Source organism: Bombina bombina, chromosome 5, assembly GCF_027579735.1.
Source record: "Bombina bombina isolate aBomBom1 chromosome 5, aBomBom1.pri, whole genome shotgun sequence".
Lineage (NCBI taxonomy): Eukaryota > Metazoa > Chordata > Amphibia > Anura > Bombinatoridae > Bombina > Bombina bombina.
The window spans coordinates 437008959-437024281 of NC_069503.1; the positions used below are offsets into that span (position 1 = coordinate 437008959).

Here is a 15323-nt window from a genome sequence, read left to right on the forward strand (position 1 = left end):
GTGTTGACTGACCCTTTAATTGATTGGGCTGAGGGTTTGGAGAACAGCAAATTTACCAGTGCGTAGGGCAGCACAGAAATTAAATGCCCCACTATATCACTATTTTGAATACAAGCACATCTCTCTCAAAGGCATCCCTTGCTTCTTTGTTTCTTTAGTTTTTTAAAGACAAAATACTGACTTTAACTTTGTACAACATATAAATACTGATAAATAGGAACAAAAGGTTGTTTTAATAAAATAAATTATCATTAATATAAATTCCCATTTAAAAAATGGAGTTTCCTGTTGCATTTGTTTCACACTGTTCCATCTTGATGTAAACTAGATATGTATCTTATTTATTCTATTATTACAGTATTTAGCTTCATATAAATTCATTTCCAGGGTGCAGTTCTGGTTGGTGCAAGTTTTTCTGTGTCTTCTTATCTTGTATTACACAATCAATGCTATGTTATGTTTGATTAAACTTGCTGATAGTTGGATTTTTTCATGTAAATTCTAAAAACTATGACTGAAAGAACTATAACAGCAATAATAAGCAACATCAAAGTTACGGCCAATCCAATAACAGCACCTATAAAAATAAACAAAAAAACATGGTTAAATATAGTAAAACATACAGCCATATTACAAGTTTTGCGTTATTAGTGAAAAAGCATCGTTATGGCCCATAACAATGCTTTTTCCCTACCGCTGATATTACAAGTCTTGCAGGTATAGGTGTACCGCACACTTTTTTCACGCAACATCAGTACCGCACTTTTAAAAAAGTCCTTTTTCAATGGGACTTCCATAGCGCCGGTATTACGAGTTTTGCTGTGAGGCCAAAAAGTGAGCGGTACACCCTATACCGACAAGATTTGTACCGCCATCTAAAGTTAGTAGTTATAAGTTTTACGTTACAAAGCTGTACCATAAAACTCATACATTGTATCTATCTTCGGTTTTATTTTTATTTCACAGCTAGGTTTGTATTTATTTTAACTAGATAGACTAGTTAGTAAATAGTTATTAACTATTTACTAGCTACCTAGTTAAAATAAAAACACATTTACCTGTAAAATAAAACCTAACCTGCCTTACACTAATACCTAACATTACAATAAAATTAAATAAATTAAATTAACAAAATACAATGATCTAAAGTGCAAAATATAATAAACACTAAATTGCACAAAATAAAAAAAGAAATGATCAAAAATAAAAATGAATTACTCCTAATCTAATAGCCCTATCAAAATAAAAAAGCCCCCACAAAATAAAAAAAACCCTAGCCTACACTAAACTGCCAATGGCCCTTGAAAGGGCCTTTTGCGGGGCATTGCCCCAAAGAAATCAGCTCTTTTACTTGTAAAAAAAATACTAACAACCCCCCAACAGTAAAACCCACAACCCACACAACCAAACCCCCCCAAATAAAATCCTATCTAAATAAACCTAAGCTCCCCATTGCCCTGAAAAGGGCATTTCGATGGGCATTGACCTTAAAAGGGCATTTAGCTCTTTTACATTGCCCAAAGCCCTAAGCTAAAAATAAAACCCACCTAATAAACCCTTAAATAAACCTAACACTAACCATCGACGATCCACTTACAGTTTTTGAAGACATCCATCCTCATGCAGGCGACGAAGTCCTCATCCAAACGAGCATAAGTCCTCATCGAAGCAGGCAGAAATCTTCATCCAAGCAGGCAGAAGTTTTCATCCAGACGTCATCTTCTATCTTGATCCATCCGGCGCGGAGCGGGTCCATCTTCAAGACATCCAGCGCGGAGCATCCTCTTCTTCCGATGGCTGTTGAAGAATGAAGTTTCCCTTTAAATGACATCATCCAAGATGGCGTCCCTTACATTCCGATTGGCTGATAGAATTCTTTCAGCCAATAGGAATTAAGGGGGAAAAAATCCTATTGGCTGTTGCAATCAGCCAATAGGATTGAGCTTGCATTCTATTGGCTGATTCGAACAGGATGAAAGCTCAATCCTATTGGCTGATTGCCATTGGCAGTTTAGTGTAGGCTAGGGTTTTTTTTTATTTTGGGGGGCTTTTTTATTTTGATAGGACTATTAGATTAGGAGTAATTCGTTTTTATTTTTGATAATTTCTTTTTTTATTTTGTGTAATTTAGTGTTTATTATTTTTTGTACTTTAGATAATTGTATTTTGTTAATTTAATTTATTTAATTTTATTGTAATGTTAGGTTTTAGTGTAAGGCAGGTTAGGTTTTATTTTACAGGTACATTTGTATTTATTTTAACTAGGTAGCTAGTAAATAGTTAATAACTATTTATTAACTAGTCTGCCTAGTTAAAATAAATACAAACTTACCTGTGAAATAAAAATAAAACCTAAGATAGATACAATGTAACTATTAGTTATATTGTAGCTATCTTAGGGTTTATTTTACAGGTAAGTATGTATTTAGTTTTAGGAATTAGTTATTTAATAGTAGGTTTTATTTAGATTTATTTTAACCCCTTAATGACCAGACCATTGTTCAATTTTCTTACCCTTAAGGACAAAGGCTATTTTTACATTTCTGCTGTGTTTGTGTTTAGCTGTAATTTTCCTCTTCCTCATTTACTGTACCCACACATATTATGTACCGTTTTTCTCGCCATTAAATCGACTTTCTAAAGATACCATTATTTTCATCATATCTTATAATTTTCTATAAAAAAAATTATAAAATGTGAGGGAAAAATGGAAAAAAACACACTTTTTCTAACTTTGACCCCCAAAATCTGTTACACATCTACAATTACCAAAAAACACCCATACTAAATAGTTTCTAAATTTTGTCCTGAGTTTAGAAATACTCAATGTTTACATGTTCTTTGCTTTTTTTGCAAGTTATAGGGCAATAAATACAAGTAGCACTATTTCCAAACCATTTTTTTTTCAAAATTAGCACTAGTTACATTGGAACCCTGATATCTATCAGGAATACCTGAATATCCCTTGACATGTATACAGGGAGTGCAGAATTATTAGGCAAGTTGTATTTTTGAGGATTAATTTTATTATTGAACAACAACCATGTTCTCAATGAACCCAGAAAACTCATTAATATCAAAGCTGAATAGTTTTGGAAGTAGTTTTTAGTTATAGCTATTTTAGGGGGATATCTGTGTGTGCAGGTGACTATTACTGTGCATAATTATTAGGCAACTTAACAAAAAACAAATTTATACCCATTTCAATTATTTATTTTTACCAGTGAAACCAATATAACATCTCAACATTCACAAATATACATTTCTGACATTCAAAAACAAAACAAAAACAAATCAGTGACCAATATAGCCACCTTTCTTTGCAAGGACACTCAAAAGCCTGCCATCCATGGATTCTGTTAGTGTTTTGATCTGTTCACCATCAACATTGCGTGCAGCAGCAACCACAGCCTCCCAGACACTGTTCAGAGAGGTGTACTGTTTTCCCTCCTTGTAAATCTCACATTTGATGATGGACCACAGGTTCTCAATGGGGTTCAGATCAGGTGAACAAGGAGGCCATGTCATTAGATTTTCTTCTTTTATACCCTTTCTTGCCAGCCACGCTGTGGAGTACTTGGACGCGTGTGATGGAGCATTGTCCTGCATGAAAATCATGTTTTTCTTGAAGGATGCAGACTTCTTCCTGTACCACTGCTTGAAGAAGGTGTCTTCCAGAAACTGGCAGTAGGACTGGGAGTTGAGCTTGACTCCATCCTCAACCCGAAAAGGCCCCACAAGCTCATCTTTGATGATACCAGCCCAAACCAGTACTCCATCTCCACCTTGCTGGCGTCTGAGTCGGACTGGAGCTCTCTGCCCTTTACCAATCCAGCCATGGGCCCATCCATCTGGCCCATCAAGACTCACTCTCATTTCATCAGTCCATAAAACCTTAGATATTGAGATATTTCTTGGCCCAGTCTTGACGTTTCAGCTTGTGTGTCTTGTTCAGTGGTGGTCATCTTTCAGCCTTTCTTACTTTGGCCATGTCTCTGAGTATTGCACACCTTGTGCTTTTGGGCACTCCAGTGATGTTGCAGCACTGAAATATGGCCAAACTGGTGGCAAGTGGCATCTTGGCAGCTGCACGCTTGACTTTTCTCAGTTCATGGGCAGTTATTTTGCGCCTTGGTTTTTCCACATGCTTCTTGCGACCCTGTTGACTATTTTGAATGAAACGCTTGATTGTTCGATGATCACGCTTCAGAAGCTTTGCAATTTTAAGAGTGCTGCATCCCTCTGCAAGATATCTCACTATTTTTGACTTTTCTGAGCCTGTCAAGTCCTTCTTTTGACCCATTTTGCCAAAGGAAAGGAAGTTGCCTAATAATTATGCACACCTGATATAGGGTGTTGATGTCATTAGACCACACCCCTTCTCATTACAGAGATGCACATCACCTAATATGCTTAATTGGTAGTAGGCTTTCGAGCCTATACAGCTTGGAGTAAGACAACATGCATAAAGAGGATGATGTGGTAAAAATACTAATTTGCCTAATAATTCTGCACTCCCTGTATATTTTTTTTTAGAAGACAACCCAAAGTATTGATCTAGGCCCATTTTGGTATATTTCATGCCACCATTTCACCTCCAAATGTGATCAAATAAAAAAAAGTTCACTTTTTCACAAATTTTGTCACAAGTTTTAGGTTTCTCACTGAAATTATTTACAAACAGCTTCTGCAATTATGACACAAATGGTTGTAAATGCTTCTCTGGGATCCCCTTTGTTCAGAAATAGCAGACTTATAAGGCTTTGGGGTTGCTTTTTGGTAATTAGAAGGCCTCTAAATGCCACTGCGCACCACATGTGTTTTATGCCCAGCAGTGAAGGGGTTAATTAGAGAGCTTGTAGGGAGCTCGTAGGGTTAATTTTAGCTTTAGTGTAGTGTAGTAGACAACCCCAAGTATTGATCTATGCCTATTTTGGTATATTTCATGCCACCATTTCACCGCCAAATGCGAGCAAATAAAAAAAAAACTACATTTTTCACAATTTTAGGTTTCTCACTGAAATTATTTACAAACAGCTTGTGCTATTATGGCACATATTGTTGTAAAAGCTTCTCTTATTTGGCTTTAGCGTTGCTTTTTGGTAATTAGAAGGCCGCTAAATGCTGCTGCGCACCACACGTGAATTATGCCCAAGCAGCGAAGGGGTTAATTAGGTAGCTTGAAGGTAGCTTGCAGGGTTAATTTTAGCTTTAGTGTAGAGATCAGCCTCCCACCTGACACATCCCACTCCCTGATCCCTCCCAAACAGCTCTCTTCCCTCCCCCACCCCACAATTGCCCCCACCAGAAAGTCTGCCAGTACTAAATAAGTTTTTTTATTTTTTTAAATAAAAATAATAAAATATTTTAGCTGTGATGGACCCATGCCTTAGCCCCCAACCTTCCTGACCCCCCCCACAGCTTTCTAACCCTCCCACCTACCTAATTGCCGCCATCTTGGGTACTGGCAGCTGTCTGCCAGTACCCAGTTTGCCTCCAAAAACAAAAGTTTTTTTTTTCTTTTGAGCTTTAAACTTTTTCTGTAGTGTAGCAGCCCCCCCACAATACCCCTACCCCCTCCCCCTCCCAGATCCTTTTATATTTACATTTTATTTAACTTTTTTCCCCCTCTCCCTCCTCATTGGTGTCAGTGGCTAATGTGCGCGGGCGCGCGCACATGCGTGCGCCCCCGCGGGCCCCCCGCACGCTCCTGGCACCTGGCGTGCACATTGCACTTAAAGAAACCGGATGCCGGGTAGCGATGGGCTGCCCACCCACCTCCCTGCTACGCTCCCACCCACCAACGAACGGCACCATCGCTACCAGTGCAGAGAGGGCCACAGAGTGGCTCTCTCTGCATCGGAGGCTTGTAAAAAGGTATTGCAGGATGCCTCCATATCGAGGCATTACTGCAATACCCTGAGAGCTGCTGGAAGTGATTGCGATTGCTTCCAGCACTCTGTTAGACAACTGACGTACCAGGTACGTCTATTGTCATTAACTGTTCATTTTTGCATGACGTACCTGGTACGTCAGTTGTCATTAAGGGGTTAATTATGTTAAAGTAAGGGGGGTTAGGGTTACGTTAGGGTTAGACTTAGGGTAAGGGTTACATTAGGGGTTAATATATTTATTTAGTGTTAGTGATGTGGGAGGCCAGAGGTTTAGGGGTTAATAACTATAGTATACTTGCGGCTGCGACATTGGGGCGGCAGATTAGGGGTTAATAAGTGTAGGTAGGTGGCGGCGACATAGGGAGCGGCAGATTAGGGGTTAATAAGTGTAATGTAGGGGGCAGCAGATTAGGGGTTAATAAGTGTAGGTAGGTGTCGGCGACATTGGGGGCGGCAGATTAGCGGTTAATAAGTGTAATGTAGGTGGTGGCGATGTTGGGAGTGGCAGATTAGGGGTTAATTAGTGTAATGTAGGTGGTGGCTGCGGCGTTGGGGGTGGCAGATTAGGGGTTAATAAGTGTAGGTAGGTGGCGGCGACATAGGGGGCGGCAGATTAGGGGTTAATAAATTTTTGTATTTGGGGGCGGCAGATTAGGGGTTAAAAAATTTATGTAGGTGGCGGCGACATTGGGGATGGCAGATTAGCGGTTAATAAGTGTAATGTAGGTGTTGGCGATGTCGGGGGCGGCAGATTAGGGGTGTTTAGACTCAGGGTTTATGTTAGGGTGTTAGGTGTAAACATACATTTTTTCCCCCCATAGACATCAATGGGGCTGCGTTATGGAGCTTTACGCTTCACGATCGCAGGTGTTAGGCATTTTTTTAGCCGGGTCTCCCCATTGATGCCTATGGGAAAATCGTGCGTGAGCACATCAAAACACTGCTTGTATTTGGGTGAGGTATGGAGCTTAACGCAACCATATCGCCCACAGAAGCCGTTTTTTTTCAAACCTGTAATAACAGCAAGTTATTAGAGAGCCAGCCATAACGCAAAACTCGTAATCTGGCTGATATTTTCTAAAAATAGTAATATGGTCACAGTTACTATTGCTGTAAAAATGTGATTGTCCTACACTTTAAAGGTTATAATTTAAATTCTCTTTCCTAAGTATGCTGCAAAATGCTGCAAATTGCCCATACCAACTACATATCTTATCTCCCTTAAATATGACCAGTTAGGATTAGCAGGACATGTGTTTGTGAACTTCTCTAAGCAATCACTATGCAGTATAATTTTGCAGCATAATTATGTTACAGATTTGACTTCCAAACTCTCTAGAGAGTGTAAGACTAGCACATTTTTTAGAGAAAAATAATTGTATTTTAAAGCAGACACTTGAAAATACAGTGAATATATTGCATTGTTATTTCACTTTTATTAATGAATTCATTTATAGAGAAAAACATTTTTAATTTTAATGTTGCTTTAAGTACATTTTAAAGCCTAGGCGGAGAGTTCAGACCAATGACTGTATCTCTTGTAATGTATTTGAGGCTCAGTAAATTCTAGACTGAAATTTCTGACTTGTACATGAGACTAGATTTACAGCAACACATTTAAATTCAGTTGGAAGACTTTGTATAATATGGGTACAAATTTGTTTCATATTCACTTTATTCACCCTTAAAATACAGATGATATTTTAGCAATATGTTCTCTTTTTTACGTACTAAATCATTTCACATAGAAGTTTTCATTCTCATTTTATCTACTGGTCTCATCAACACCTTTCAGTGGCAGCATAGGTAACATTAAGCTCTATCACTCACTAGAAGCCAACACAAGATAGATTGTCATTTGAAGTTTAACTTCTATTAGGTTTGAACTAAAAATGTTATCAGTTCCTAGCAACCCTGGCTTAACTCAGTGCAGGCAGCACTGAATGAGATTGGTATCTTTGAGGGAGGAATATATAGCTAAAAGTAAAGATTGTATATGGTTTTAGTATTTATCTCATAGCTTAGTGAGTCAAGGCAAAAACTCTCTAACTATAAGAATTTGCTATGGTTTAAACTTTAAAGGGACAGTCTAGTCAAAATTAAACTTTCATGATTCAGATAGGGTATGCAATTTTAAACATCTTTCCAATTTACTTTTATCATCAGTTTTTTTTGTTCTCTTTGTATTCTTAGTTGAAAGCTAAACCAAGGTAGGCTTGTATGATAATTTCTAAGCTATTGAAGGCTGCCACTTATCTGAATGCATTTGACAGTTTTCCATAGCTTGAGGGTGTTAGTTCATGAGTGCCATATAGATAACATTGTACTCACGCCCGTGGAGTTACCTAGGAGTCAGCACTGATTGGCTAAAATGCAAGTCTGTCAAAAGTACTGAAATAAGGGGCAGTCTGCAGAGGCTTAGACACAAGGTAATCACAGAGGTAAAAAGTATATTAATATAACTGTGTTGGCACACACAAAAGTTGATAGAAGCGAACTTTGATTTTAAATGGGTTAATCATTCCCTAAAATATCTAGGCATACAAATCACAAACACCATAGAAACATTGTATAAAGCAAACTACATCCCAATTTACAAAACTATAAGAAGAGATATATTGAAATGGAAGAAAGGGAACTTTTCTTGGTATGGCAGATTATCGGCCATTAAAATGAATGTCCTACCAAGACTGTTATATCTATTTAGAGCTTTACCTATTAAAATCCCAATAAAAGAGCTTGAAGAACTACAATCTGAAATTATTAAATTTATAAGAGGACATAAAACAGCTAGAATAGCTGCTCATATTTTAAAACAACACAAGCTATTGGGAGGTGTAGGAGTCCCTAATCTTAGAGATTATTATCATGCTGCCAGACTGGCACAAAATGCTCTTTTATGTAAAGATTGCCAGGGGATGACATGGCCAGGTATTGAAGCAGATATTGGAAGACTAAGCACTCCGGGAGATATATTATGGAAACCCTCAGATCCAAAAGACCAGAGGATAATTAAACTAAAAACTACAGAAGATTCTAAGCTTATGTGGAGGTCACTAACACATACATTGAAATTACTCTCGCCACACACTATTATAATACCTCTAAGTACACTACTCCCAAAAGAATTTAAAAAACAAATAGATAAGTGGGGAAATAAAGGCCTCTATAGGGTAGCTGATTTCCTAGACAATGGGAAGTTGTTGACATTTACACAATTAAGAGATAAAATACACCCAAATACATTGCACTGGTTTTTATATCTCCAAATTTCCCATGCTATAAATACATATAGACTAGGCAGCATCCCAGCCTGCCCAAAAACTGCTCTGGAACAAATGATAATGACACCCGGTAGAAATAAAAAAATGATTACACGCTTATACTTAGCCATTCAAGAAGCAAATAGTTCAGCAAAATTGGTAATTTATGACAAATGGGAACAAGATTTAGCTATAACCTATGATAGAGAAGATTGGAGCCAGATTTTCTCCTCAATGAGGAGAAGTTTAATTGGGGCAGACCTTATCGAAAACTCAATAAAAACCTCATATAGATGGTACCTTACACCACTGAAATCCTCACATTACACCACACAGGGTAGTAGATTATGTTATCGGGGATGTAATGGGATAGGGACCTATTTTCACATGTGGTGGGAGTGTCCAAAGATACAACCTACATGGGACAAGCTTTCTCAACTATTTAAGGTGATTCTAGACGACTCCTTTACATTATCAGCCTCACAGGCCTTACTACATATCCCCCAGGAGTCAATGAACTCAATTACTAATAGATGGGTTAATATTATATGTACAGCAACCAGAATATGTATAGCTAGAAAATGGAAAGTGGGGGCTCCAGAATGGGGTGAGGTAATGATCAAAATTGAAGATGTTTATAATATGCTAAAATCAGCTGCATGGATACAAGGGACATCTGAGAGATTCCAAAACATGTGGATACACTGGATTTTAAATAAACAGAAATATGTATGTACATACAGATCAACACTAAGTAACCAATAAGGCTTTTTTAGGGCAATTAAATTGGAGAGAATAGGAACTTTCTTAAATATAGATATAGCGTTCTAAAGAAATCTACAACATTGTCACTGCTCGACGGGAAAAGTTTAAAGTTAAAGGTTTTTCTTTGTATACAGTTATGAAGTTTAGGTTTAGGGAAATGGGATAAGAGGGGAGGGGGTGGAGAGGGAGTTAGGGAAGGGGGGAGAAAAATTGATGAAAATGATATAAACAGGGTGCTGAAAACTTTAATTGTTTTAAGAATACTAGGACATTGTAACCCAGCACACTGTTTTATTATGTTGTATTTGATGTGATCCATGACAATAAAAATTATTTCAACTAATATAACTGTGTTGGTTATGCAAAACTGGGGAATGGGTAATAAAGGGATTATCTATCGTTTTTAACAATAACAATTCTGGAGTAGACTGTCCCTTTAATATTTATGCAAATATAAGTGCCAAATAATGTTTTTTTGTAATGGATGCATTGATATATAAACTATTTAAGACCAAAAATGGTTCAGAGGTGGAAAATATTTAATATGTCTAGGTTCACCAAACTTGCATGCAGAATCAGACACCCATATTTGGTACCCATGGGCAAGAGTAAGTCAGACCCAGTCATACATTTTACACCATTTATTCCCTAACACAAATTGAGCCTTTAGCTTTTTCTTCTTGACAGTCATACAAAATAAGGAAATGCATTGCGAATTCATGTGTGACCACATGTGTCTATAGGAGGGAGAGGGCAAATGCCACCTGACTGTGCACATATATAGAGTCTGATGTTGCAGTATAAAGTCATTTTAAGAGTTAATTCTATGGTGTGACACTATCCTAAATGTTTCATTTATTACACACACGTGGTCACACATTACTTCCCAATGCATGTCCTTATATTTTGTGTATTTGCTTGTTTACATTACACTTATATTGTTTTGGACATTTGACTTTTGTGCCTCACCAGAAAACAATCTGCAGACTCTCCTAAGTGAATTGTATAATTACATCACTTATATAGGCAGTTAGCTTTATTGCCTAAATGCGAATATGTCACTATCTGCAGAACTCAACCAAATGGTGTGTTGCTTCAATGTCATTTGCAGAGATGTTGAACCTTAGGTGTTACATCAAGCTGTAAGATTCTTAGGGGCCAATTCTATAAAGCTCTATAGGCTGGTGAGATTCTATGAGAATTATCGCCAGCCCTTCCATTTCCCTGGTGGAATTCAATAAAGCCACTTTTTACCCTGAAAGCAGCTGTCTCGCTAAGGGTGCACAATAAAATTCTTAATTTAAAAATCATACAACATTAATAATTGAAATAAAAATATGCAGGAAAATTAATTTTATTTTAAGGTTCATCAAAAATCATAACAAAAAATTTTCACTATAAATCGTATTTAATAAAAAAACAAAATTTATGCTTACCTGATAAATGTATTTCTCTTGTGGTGTATCCAGTCCATGGGTTCATCCATTACTTATGGGATATTCTCCTTCCCAACAGGAAGCTGCAAGAGGACACCCACAGCAGAGCTGTCTATATAGCTCCTCCCCTAACTGCCACTCCCAGTCATTCGACCGAAGACAAGCAAGAGAAAGGAGAAATTATAGGGTGCAGTGGTGACTGTAGTTTAAAAATAAAAAACACCTGCCTTAAAATGACAGGGCGGGCCATGGACTGGATACACCACAAGAGAAATACATTTATCAGGTAAGCATAAATTTTGTTTTCTCTTGTAAGGTGTATCCAGTCCACGGGTTCATCCATTACTTGTGGGATACCAATACCAAAGCTTTAGGACACGGATGAAGGGAGGGACAAGGCAGGCACTTAAACGGAAGGCACCACTGCCTGTAAGACCTTTCTCCCAAAAATAGCCTCCGAGGAAGCAAAAGTATCAAATTTGTAGAATTTAGAAAAAGTATGAAGCGAAGACCAAGTCGCCGCCTTACAAATCTGTTCAACAGAAGCCTCATTCTTAAAAGCCCATGTGGAAGCTACCGCTCTAGTGGAATGAGCTGTAATTCTTTCAGGAGGCTGCTGGCCAGCAGTCTCATAAGCTAAACGGATTATGCTTCTTAGCCAAAAAGAAAGAGAAGTTGCCGACACCTTTTGGCCTCTCCTCTGTCCAGAGTAGACCACAAACAAAGCAGATGTTTGACAAAAATCCTTCGTAGCTTGTAAATAAAATTTTAAAGCACGAACCACATCAAGATTGTGTAATAGAAGGAACAACAATCTCCTGATTGATATTTTTATTAGATACCACCTTAGGAAGAAAACCAGGTTTGGTACGTAACACTACCTTATCTGCATGGAAAATGAGATAAGGGGAATCACATTGTAAAGCAGATAACTCCGAAACTCTTCGAGCCAGAAGATAGCTACTAAAAACAGAACTTTCCAAGATAAAAGTTTAATATCTATGGAATGCAAAGGTTCAAATGGTACCCCTTGCAGAACCTTAAGAACTACATTTAAACTCCATGGCGGAGCAACAGGTTTAAACACAGGCTTGATTCTAACTAAAGCCTGACAAAAAACCTGAACGTCTGGAGTATCAGCCAGATGCTTGTGCAAAAGAATAGGCAGAGCAGAAATCTGTCCCTTTAAGGAACTAGCTGACAATCCCTTCTCCAATCCTTCTTGGAGAAAAGATAATATCCTAGGAATCCTGACCTTACTCCATGAGTAACCCTTGGATTCACACCAATGAAGATATCTACACCATATCTTATGATAGATTTTCCTGGTGACCGGCTTTCGAGCCTGAATTAAGATATCAATTACCGACTCAGAGAAACCACGCTTTGATAAAATCAAGCGTTCAATCTCCAAGCAGTCAGACACAGAGAAATTAGATTTGGATGGTTGAAAGGACCCTGAAGTAGAAGGTCCTGCCTCAGCGGCAGAGTCCATGGTGGAAGGGATGACATGTCCACCAGATCTGCATACCAAGTCCTGCGTGGCCACGCAGGTGCTATCAAAATCACCGAAGCTCTCTCCTGCTTGATCTTGGCAATCAGACGAGAGAGCAGAGGAAACGGTGGAAACACATAAGCCAGGTTGAAGGACCAAGGCGCTGATAGAGCATCTATCAGCGCTGCCTTGGGATCCCTGGACCTGGATCCGTAACAAGGAAGCTTGGCGTTCTGACGAGACGCTATGAGATCCAGTTCTGGTTTGCCCCAAAGTTGAATCAACTGTGCAAATACCTCCGGATGGAGTTCCCACTCCCCCGGATGAAAAGTCTACCGACTTAGAAAATTTGCCTCCCAGTTCTCTACTCCTGGGATATGGATAGCTGATAGATGGCAAGAGTGAACCTCTGCCCATAGAAATATTCTTGAAACCTCCAACATTGCTAGGGAACTCCTTGTTCCCCCTTGATGGTTGATGTAGGCTACAGTCGTGATATTGTCCGACTGAAATCTGATGAACCTGACCACAGTAAGCTAAGGCCAAGCCTGAAGAGCATTGAATATCGCTCTTAGTTCCAGAATGTTTATCGGAAGGAGTGCCTCCTCCTGAGTCCACGAGCCCTGAGCCTTCAGGGAGTTCCAGACTGCACCCCAGCCCAGAAGGCTGGCATCTGTCGTTACTATTGTCCAATCTGGCCTGCGGAAGCTCATACCCTTGGACAGATGGACCCGAGATAGCCACCAGAGAAGAGAATCCCTGGTCTCTTGATCCAGATTTAGTAGAGGGGACAAATCTGTGTAATCCCCATTCCACTGACTGAGCATGCAAAGTTGCAGCGGTCTGAGATGTAGGCGGGCAAACTGCACTATGTCCATTGCCGCTACCATTAAGCCGATTACTTCCATACACTGAGCCACTGAAGGGCGAGAAGTGGAATAAAGAACACGGCAGGAATTTAGAAGTTTTGACAACCTGGCCTCTGTCAGGTAAATCTTCATTTCTACGGAGTCTATCAGAGTTCCTAGGAAGGAAACTCTTGTGAGAGGGGATAGAGAACTCTTTTCTCCGTTCACCTTCCACCCATGAGACCTCAGGAATGCCAGAACAATGTCCGTATGGGACCTGGTGATTTGAAAAGTCGACGCCTGTATCAGAATGTCGTCTAGGTAAGGGGCTACTGCTATACCCCGCGGCCTTAGGACCGCTAGGAGGGACCCTAGAACCTTCGTAAAGATTCTTGGTGTCGTGGCTAACCCAAAGGGAAGAGCCACAAACTGGTAGTGCCTGTCTAGGAAGGCGAACCTGAGAAACCGATGATGATCTTTGTGTATCGGAATGCGAAGATAAGCATCCTTTAAGTCCACGGTAGTCATATATTGACCCTCCTGGATCATAGGTAGGATGGTTCGAATTCTTGAAGGATGGGACCCTGAAAAATTTGTTTAAGATCTTGAGATCTAAGATTGGTCTGAAGGTTCCCTCTTTCTTGGGAACTACAAACAGATTTGAATAGAAGCCCTGCCCCTGTTCCTCCTTTGGCACTGGGTGGATCACTCCCATAACTAGGAGGTCTTGAACACAATGTAAGAATGCCTCTCTCTTTATCTGGTTTGCAGATAATTGTGAGAGATGAAATCTCCCTTTTGGGGAAGAAGCTTTGAAATCCAGAAGATATCCCTGGGACAAAATTTCCAACGCCCAGGGATCCTGGACATATCTTTCCCAAGCCTGGGCGAAGAGAGAAAGTCTGTCCCCTACTAGATCCGTTTCTTGGCCTGCTTTCCCTTGTTCCAAGCCTGGTTAGGTCTCCAGACCGGCTTGGACTGGGCAAAATTTCCCTCTTGTTTTGTATTAGAGGAAGTTGAAGCTGTGCCACTCTTGCAGTTTCGAAAGGAACGAAAATTAGTCTGTTTGGTCCTTAATTTGTTGGACCTATCCTGAGGAAGGGCGTGACCTTTTCCTCCAGTAATATCAGAAATGATCTCCTGCAGTCCAGGCCCGAATAGGGTCTGCCCCTTGAAGGGAATGTTGAGAAGTTTAGACTTTGAAGTAACGTCAGCCGACCAGGATTTAACCCATAGCGCCCTACGCGCCTGAATAGCAAAACCTGAATTTTTAGCCGTTAGCTTGGTTAAATGAACAACGGCGTCAGAAACAAATGAATTGGCTAGCTTAAGAGCTTTAAGCTTGTCAAGGATATCATCCAACGGGGTTTCTACCTGTAGAGCCTCTTCTAGAGACTCAAACCAGAAGGCCACAGCAGCAGTGACTGGGGCAATGCATGCAAGAGGCTGGAGAATAAAACCTTGTTGAATAAAAATTTTCTTTCCTCGACAGGGATAGTTGTACGCTTCGCTAGGGTAGAGACTGCTCCCTCCACCAGTGATGTGCGGTGACTTCAGAGGCTGGTGAGGCAGTGGCTAGCAATCGAATACGCCTTCATTCTTTAGATATCCTTTGTTGAAGA

At 39.5% G+C, this 15323-nt stretch overlaps 1 protein-coding gene across 1 annotated transcript in view; it reads right to left on the reverse strand.

Annotated features, from left to right (window-relative positions):
• Nucleotides 1-214: 214 nt before the first annotated feature.
• Nucleotides 215-15323, reverse strand: part of ACP3 (acid phosphatase 3) — a 156007-nt gene continuing 140898 nt past the window's right edge. Inside the window, exon 11 of the mRNA XM_053714294.1 lies at nucleotides 215-577. Within this exon, the coding sequence (XP_053570269.1) occupies nucleotides 465-577 (113 nt within the window). The 3' untranslated portion in view covers nucleotides 215-464. The remainder of the gene's footprint in view (nucleotides 578-15323) is intronic.